The 8,722-nt window shown below is 46.0% G+C and overlaps 1 protein-coding gene across 1 annotated transcript in view; it reads right to left on the bottom strand.

The window, feature by feature from the left end:
• Positions 1-7,075: 7,075 nt before the first annotated feature.
• Positions 7,076-8,722, bottom strand: part of Ly86 (lymphocyte antigen 86) — a 70,693-nt gene continuing 69,046 nt past the window's right edge. The window contains exon 5 of the mRNA XM_006972774.4: positions 7,076-7,486. Within this exon, the coding sequence (XP_006972836.1) occupies positions 7,403-7,486 (84 nt within the window). The 3' untranslated portion in view covers positions 7,076-7,402. The remainder of the gene's footprint in view (positions 7,487-8,722) is intronic.

Raw genomic sequence — 8,722 nt, 5'->3', positions numbered from 1 at the left:
ATGAGGCTAAGAACCTTTCCCACCTCTCAGCAGCTATTTCTGGCTGTTAAGTAATTGTTAAACTGGCAGTTGCTACATTTGGTTCTTCAGGTCTTCAAGGTGTGTCTTTATTTGTAGGGAACAAATTGAATTAAAATATACACACACTTTCTTTCAAAGATCCTTTTGGCCTGGTTACAGTATTTCCATTTTGGGGGAAACTTCAATTTATCTTTTGGGGAAAGGCATTTTACTTAAATACTTTGGAGTGCTAATTGACCCTGCCTATAAATCATGGAACATGTCACCTGACCCTTGGTCTAAGAAAGCTACCCATAGCATGCTTAGATTAAATAGTGATACATTTGTGTGTCAAGCTGACAAGAGTTCATTGTGCTGTCAGTTTTTTGTCAGTTTGACATAAGATAGAGTCATCTGGGAAGAGGGAACCTCATTGAGAAAATGCTTCTACCGTAGAGGATTGGCCTATGAGCAAGCCTGTGGGTACAATTTCTTGATTACTAATTGATGAACAAGGGCCCAGCATACTAGGGGCAGTGCCACCCCTGGGCAGATGGTCCTGGTCGGATGAAAAAGTAACTGAGTAAGCAGAGCTCTTCTTTGCCTCTGCTGACTTCCCTCAATGATGGACTGTGATCTGCTGTGGGATGGTCTGTATGTCAAATTGCTCTGATTGGTCAATAAATAAAACACTGATTGGCCAGTGGCCAGGCAGGAAGTAGGTGGGACAAGGAGAGAGGAGAATTCTGGGAAGCGGAAGGCTGAGGCAGAGAGACACTGCCAGCTGACGCCATGACCAGCAGCATGTGAAGACGCCGGTAAGCCACCAGCCACGTGGCAAGGTATAGATTTATGGAAATGGATTAATTTAAGCTATAAGAACAGTAAGCAAGAAGCCTGCCACGGCCATACAGTTTGTAAGCAATATAAGTCTCTGTGTTTACTTGGTTGGGTCTGAGCGGCTGTGGGACTGGCGGGTGACAAAGATTTGTCCTGACTGTGGGCAAGGCAGGAAAACTCTAGCTACAGTGATCTGTAAGTGTAACCAATGAACCCTTTCTTTCCCAAGATGCTTTGGGTCAGTGTTTTGTCACAGCGACAGAAGGCACCTAGGACTGGTACAGTTCCTGAAATACAGCTAACACAATATAAGAGGAGCAGCCTTCTACTGTTGTGGGATATTTGATCACACTGTGAAGATGTGTCTCTGTCCTCCCTTGCTTGCCTAAGGCACTTTCTGATTGGTTTAATAAAGAGATGAATGGCCAATAGCTAGGCAGGAGAGGATAGGCAGGACTTCCAGGGAGAGAGAGGAACTGGGGGTGGATGGGAGGGGGGGGATGAGATGAGAGGCAGGGGATTTCACCAACGAGACTCTGAGGAAGCTGATGTACTATACTAAGGAGAGGTAACAAGCCACATGCCAGAACACAAATTAATATAAATGGGTTAATTTAAGTTTTAAGAGCTAGTTGAGAGCAAGTCTAAGCTAAGGTCAAAATTTCATACTTAATAAAAAGTCTCCATTTTATTATTTGGAAGCCTGAGGTCCAAAGTAAGTCCGACTACAATCTACCATTGTTTGGTGCCATCATGGAGGGTAGGAGGGATAGGATAGGAAGGTGGTAGTAGAGCATGAGGCATTACCTCCACCGGGGAGTAACCGTCCTGACATGATGATGATCACGACTGGCATCCCAAGCACTGTTCTAAGGAGAACACGCACCATCCTTCGAATCTTGGATAGCTCCCAAATGCGCATGTGTTAAAGTCGTGGGTCCAAGAACAGCGCTGTTGGAAGGCAGTGTCACATCAAGAAGTGGAGTCTGGTGGGGGAAAGGCAGCCTCTGGGGCTTTCCATTGAGGAATAAAGAGATCTGGTCCCTTCCTGCCTTTCTTCTGCTTCCCGGCTGCCGTGAGGTGAGCAAGCTCTTGGGTCATGCACCTCCCCGGCAGTGCACTGGGTCACCACAGAACCAGCAAGGGGACCAAGTGACCGTGGGCTGAAAACCCCAAACTGTGAAAGCAGACGAGCCTTTTCCTCATTAGGTACATTTTCTCAGACAGTTTTTTCTCAGAAAGCGACCAGTGCAGCATGCATCCGTTCATTTAACTCTCATCCCATCTTTACAGGGCATGTATTTATCATGGTTACACTCCGGAGATACAGGTAGAGTCTTAATGTGAAGCACAGATAGATCATCTGTCCAATGAGCAGCGGCAGAAGCATCCATGATCTCAGAAACTGCTGAAATCTCACACGTGTTCTCAGCGTCTAACATCTTTATACTTCTTCCTTCACATACTCCTAATCCCTGAGATGTGTCTTACGCATGTTCATGGTTCCCACTTGAACTAGCTGTGATTCAGTAGCAAGGCATGTGACCTAAACTGAACCAACCAGCGCTGGATCAAACTGATTGGCCTGAGTGGCCATGTGACACATGTCAGTCCAATCAGAGCAAAGAACAGTCTTCAAGGCAAATCAGCTCTTGTCTTCTGTACCTTGGGCAGTTTGGGGTGTGAGGTTGCTGAAAGGCGACACTGCCTGAGAAAGAAACTCATGTTCAGGGAGGCTTGAAGGGAAGCCCTGAAGAGAAGTAGGTGAAGGGTTGACTACAGCAAACTTGACTAACAGCCAAATCCCCGGGTGTCAGTAGTCACAGGACAGCCAGGCCCCCTACATTTTGGACACAGTGAGCAACTATTCCCGGAAGAGGATCACACTGCCTGTCCCAAAGGACTTTTGGATATTTTACCCAGATCTATGCCTTAGAGCTTCCCCAGGACACTGGACTTCTTAAAACATAGTTCAATAATATTCTTTGCAGAGAGGTTGAAATTTCTCTCAAAACATAAAGAAGGACTGGTAGGAACTACGGTGATGGCTGGAGATCCCCAAAGAGGCCTTGATTCTGGCTAACAGTGTAATCTTTTTCACTTCAGAGGTTGGACAAACTCCTGGAGTTTTCCATGATTTTGAAACAGTAGCTAAGTCCTTTTAGGAGAAGAGTGTGGTGATATTGTGTTCCCCAAAATATTGTGCACCCTTATAAACTTATCTGGGGTCAGAGAACAGAACAACCACTAGATATAGAGGCCAGAAAATGGTGGCACATACGTCTTTAATCCTATCACTTGGAGGGCAGAGATCCACCCGGATCTCTGTGAGTTTAAAGCCACTCTGGGAACAGCCAGGGGTGGTGACTCATGCCTTTAATCCCAGGAAGTGAGCCTTCAATCCCAGGAAGTGATGGCAGAAGGGAGAAAGGTATATAAGGCGTGAGGACCAGGAACTAGAGCCTGGTTAAGCTTTCAGGCTTTCGAGAAGCAGTTCAGCTGAGACCCATTTGGATAAGAACACAGAGGCTTCCAGTCTGAGGAAACAGGATCAGCTGAGGAATTGGCGAGGTGAGGAAGCTGTGGCTTGTTCTGCTTCTCTGATCTTTCAGCATTCACACTAATACCCAGCTCCAGGTTTGTTTTTATTAATAAGAACCTTTTAAGATTCCTGCTACAGAAGAGAAGTAAAATTAAATAATCATTAGACAGGACATTTGGGTCCCTTCCATGCCCTCTGCCTTTTTCACCACATCACCTAGATTTCTGGCTCCGGGTACCTACTTGAAAAGAAAATTCTTTATTTAAAGTATAATTGCACTATTTCCCCTCAACATCCAACTTCTCCTGTGTCCTTTCCTCCTCAAATTCATGGCCTTTTTTTCTTCAATTACTACTGTAATTGTTATAGTATTGTTACATATAGATGCAAATAATTATATAAACGCCACCTGCCGAGTCTGTTTAGTGTTGTTTGTTTGTGTATATTTTTAGAACTGACTGCTTGGGTTTGGATAACCATTTAGGGGGAATCATCCCCGGGGAAGGTTAATTTTCTGTCCCTCAGCAGTCTTTAATTGCTTGTCCCTCTTTATCTAGGCTCCCATGAGAATTCCCCATCACTGTTAGCATGTCAACTGGTGTTGTCATTGTTTGGGTCTTGATTGAGCGGCCATGATGTTAACATTTCATGGCTGTACCTTTTCTGTCACAGCTAGAAAACAATCTCGCAGCAGACTTCTTGGTCCTCTGGATCTTACGGTTTTTCTGCCCTGTTGTTCTGTACTGTTCTCTGTGCCTCAGGTGCCTAAGATTGTATTGTATATGTATCAGAATGAAAAAAAGAAATAGGAAAGGACATGACCGGTTCTGGGTTTCGGCACCAGATGAATGGAAAAAAAAGAAATAAAAAAGGAAAGGACATGACTGCTCCCAGGTATGGTGGAGGAGGAGAAAGTTTATGTAGATAAAAGGGAGAGTATAACCAGCAGCAGGGGCATCCTTGAAGCATCCAGAGCGAACATGACCAGACTGAGCCCGGCCGTGTGAGCAGAAGGGGAGGAGAGAGGCGAGAGCCAGACCAAGAGACCAGGGAGGTGAAGGATAGACCGAAAAAGAGGGAAGGTAACCAAAATGGCTTGATTATATAGGGAATGGCATCTGGGGGAAGGGCAGCCCAGCCCCTGGGGTGGAGAAGTTTAGGGTAGTGGGCAGGGTGTGCCAGCCACACCCTATAACAGACAGGGACAGAGGGATGCTGAGAACCTGGGGCCAGGTCTGCTTTGATATGTTAATGGGCACTTCAGCGGTTTCTCCAGGCTTGAGACCTAGCATCATCAGTTGGGGGCGGACACTGCAGTCAGTCTCCTGGGGCAGGGCGCTGTGGCCACTGCGGCTTTCTGTCGCATCTCTGTGTGCTGCAGAAAGAAACCTTTTTGAGGAGGAGCTGGAGCTACACTCATCTGGGAACTGCTTCTCAGCACCTCCCGTCTTCCGCCACACCACACACAGTCTTAGGTACTCTTTTCCACCAGCGTGAGTCTGGCCATTTCTCTTACCAGCTCTAACTGCAGTTTGTAGGAGATCCCTAAATTCTGGATTTTTTTCTCAACTCACAAAAATGGAACTCATGGTGAAAGCTAAGGCTCAGAATAAGGAGTTAGGAAAATACGTATGTGGGTACAGAGGAACATTTTTTCACAAATTGTGTCCTTAGTGAAACTGTGAGTATGAGTGTATTCTCACAGCCATGCCAGGGGTCAGCTCTGTACATGACAGTCCCTATTTAACTGAAACATATAGAATCTGAATAAATGTCTCTGTCTCTGGTATTATGCTTGCGTGTGCATGCACACACACATATGCACACACACACACACACACACACACACACACACACACACACACACACCACGGAGGCTGTCAGGTTCAAGAAGGGCAAAAGAGAAAGAATGTCTGGGATGTACCCATGCCTTTGGGAGGCCGTGCCAGCCGTTCTGACCTGGTGGGACATGTGAGTGAGTACACACACACAGTCTCCTGAAGTTTTTTCTTTTTTTTTAAATCAGTCACAGGAATGTACTGAGGAAGGAAAGGGGCACATGCCCAGAGTTAGAGGGAATGGAAGGATCAGAATGGTCGTATAATTAGAAGCTTGCTCCTAGGCCTGGCATGGTCGTGTTTTTCTTGGGAGCATTATAGGCCCACACAGGGACACTGCTATCATTTTTGTCTGTTTTCAACCCAGGAAACTTCCATACTACTTCTAAAGCTGCCTTACTGTGCGTATATGGCTGGCCGTCCTGGTTGGTTTAGTGCTGATCACCGGGTCTGGCTGGCTGGCCATGCTCGGAGGTTTAATTCTGCGCCTGCAGGAATTCAAAGCGATCAACATGCGTTTGACTAGGAACCTTTTCCCTCTTCTAATCTGACATCAAGACACTTCTAGAGAAGTCAGGAACGGACAGATGGTGAGTCAACGCGCCTCCTTTTACTGTAGCCTCGTCCTCTCAGGAGGCCCAGGGGTGCAGCTGGGAGGGGCTGGGAGGAAATGGGAAGGAAGCAGGACAGAGCCTGACAGCAGCCATCTGCACAGGCAAGAAACGAGAAGGCGTGGCTTCTGGGAAGCCGGAAGCAGTATGGCAACTGGCTCACTTACTGAGGTGCTGAAGGAGGGTTATGTGCTCGACAAGAGTGAATGTGCCCCTAACCGGACACGTGGCTGCTAAGCAGTTCAGGGGACTGATAATTCGGAGGAGATAGGGACAGAGTCTTTTTGTTTTAAGTGTATTTTAAAAACCACATAGTACCTGATATGTAAAGTGTTCAGGAGCAAGTTCCTGAATGGATGAGTGAATGGATGGATGGAGAAATAAATGAATTCAAGAATAAGTAGCACTGTGTGCTGAGGGCAGGCAAAGTCAGGCTCTGGGGATGCTAAGTTTGAATCTTGACTGTCTAGGAAAGCCAGTGAGTTAAAAGCTTGGTCCCTAGGGAGGTGCTATTTAGAAGTGATGCAATCTTGCAGAAAAAGGCCTAGTCTTCAGATAGCTGGAGTCTTGAAGGGGATTCTAGGATTCTGTCCTCCTTTGCTCTGTCACATGCCCTTGGTGTAAGGTGGCACTCCATCACAGGCTAAATCATAAGGACCACAGTCACTGGCAGAAACTTCCAAAGCTGCGAGGCAAGCATCCATCTTCCCTTTGTTAAGTTAGTTAACATAGGGATTTGTTTATCTACCTTTCTATCTATCTATCTATCTATCTATCTATCTATCTATCTATCTATCTATCTATCTATCTATGTGTGTGTATGTGTATTGGCATGTACACAGCATATGGTTGTATACATCAAAGGGGTTGTATATGTCAAAGGACAGCTTGTGGCTATTGGTTCTTTCCTTCCACCACGTGGGACTGACCCCAGGACTGACCCTAGAGATGGAGGGTTGACAGACACAGAGGCTGAAGGTAAAGAGTGTGTGGACAAGTGGTGGTGGGGGATGACGTCACTCTTGGTGAGGTTTCATCAGCCTCTCCCCGTCATGGTCTTAGGGCCCAGGAGCAGCCACGACACAGTGTCTTGGAGCTCTGATTTTAGGCGGGCCACCATCCTCTTGGCTTCCCAGGAGCTGCTTGTGCTGCACTGGTGGCCAACACTTGTATCTGAAGAAAATAACTCGTTAACCACAGACAGTCCTGACAGTCATTGAGCAAGCCACAGGTCAGGTTTTTTTTTTTTTTTTTTTTTTTTTTTTTTTAATCCTGGAAGGAAGTGTTCCTAAGGAGCAGACAAGGAGGTACATGTGATGAGATGCAATTACATAAGGAGAGCCATTACACATGGGGCCTCGAGACTACTTAGAGTCCTTAGCAACGTCATTTTGGAGGCTTTGTTACTCTTGTGGGGTCTGGAAGCATCTGTCCCTGGGGCTAAGATTGGCAGGGAATTTCTCTGTAGAGCCTCTCTTGGCCATCAGTGGTTCTTCTTACAGGCAGTGGAGTCTGGGGACCTTGGGGTTCACTGAGGCCGAGCTTGCTGTGCATTTTCTGGCAGGCCGTGGTCAAGAGCTGATGACAGTAGCATTGGCACAGGCCACAGTGGCACGGTTTTCATTATACAGTTCCAGCAAAATCTGGTATTCGCCCTGCGAGGGACACGGTAAAGCATTAGGCATATGAGCCACAATCCAATCAACCACTTGATAAGTACAATCAGTTCCTTCTCCATCCAAGGACTGTGCCTCTGTGTACTCTACCAGCTGCAGAATAAAAATATTCATAAGAAGGTGCTTCTGTTCTGAATATGTTTAGACTTCTTTGTCTTGTTAAGATCCTCTGGACAGTCCAGTATAATGATCAACATAGAGCTTACGTGATATCAAGTCGTATAAGTCATCTAGAAATGGTTAAAGTGAACCCAAGGAGGAGCATAGACTGTATTGCAAAGACTATGCTATTTTAAATAAGGATTTGAGCATTTTGTATTAGATGTTTTTCAATCACATCTATCTATCTACCTACCTACCTATCTATCTATGTATGTATCTATCTATGTATCTATGTATCTATGTATCTATGTATCTATGTATCTATCTATCTATCAGCTATCTGTCTGTCTATCTACCTATCTGTCTGTCTATCTATTTTAGTGTGTATGTATATGAGTATGGGTATTGGCATGTACATGCCACAGAATATGGTTGTATATATTAAGCAATGTCAAAGGACAACTTGTGGTGATTGGTTCTTTCCTTCCACCATGTGGGACCAACCCCAGGATCAAACTCAGATCACCAAGCACTTTTACCTGCTAAGCCATCTTTCTGGCAAATCTGTGGATTTTGGTGTTTGAGGGGGTCCTGGAGCCCATCCCCCACGAGTACTGAGGAACAGTTGTATTTATTGAGCAGCTTATGTGTGCCAGGCATGGTTCCAGACTCTGCAGATAAACTAGAACAACACAAACCAACTCCCCACCCTGTATAGCTTGCATTTCACTGGGAGAGATGAAAAGTTCCCAGGGTAAGGAACGCCACAGATGAAGTTGCCATGGAGAAATTTGTTCAGGAAGTGGGTGGAAAGGATAGCTGCCTTTGGTGGGGCTGATGTTAGCTTGCTACTCTAAGCAGGATGATCCAAGGGAGGGCTTGGAGAGAGAATGACCTTTAGGCAAACACTGGAAAGAGGGTGCCAGGCTACTGTGGGGCTGATGTCTCCATATCTGAGAAACAGACAAGAGGCCAATGGGACTTCAGGGAGGAGGGAGTGAAAGGGAGATTGGAAGCCCACAAGAGGCCAGAGTCTCAGGGTTTGGCAGACATGATGGGGTATTTGCTTCATCCCTGAAAGGGACTTGAGTGTGACAGTTTTCTCGGGTATGT

Source organism: Peromyscus maniculatus, chromosome 5 (assembly GCF_049852395.1).
Source record: "Peromyscus maniculatus bairdii isolate BWxNUB_F1_BW_parent chromosome 5, HU_Pman_BW_mat_3.1, whole genome shotgun sequence".
Taxonomy (NCBI): Eukaryota; Metazoa; Chordata; class Mammalia; order Rodentia; family Cricetidae; genus Peromyscus; species Peromyscus maniculatus.
This window is presented reverse-complemented; position numbering and strand designations above follow the sequence as displayed.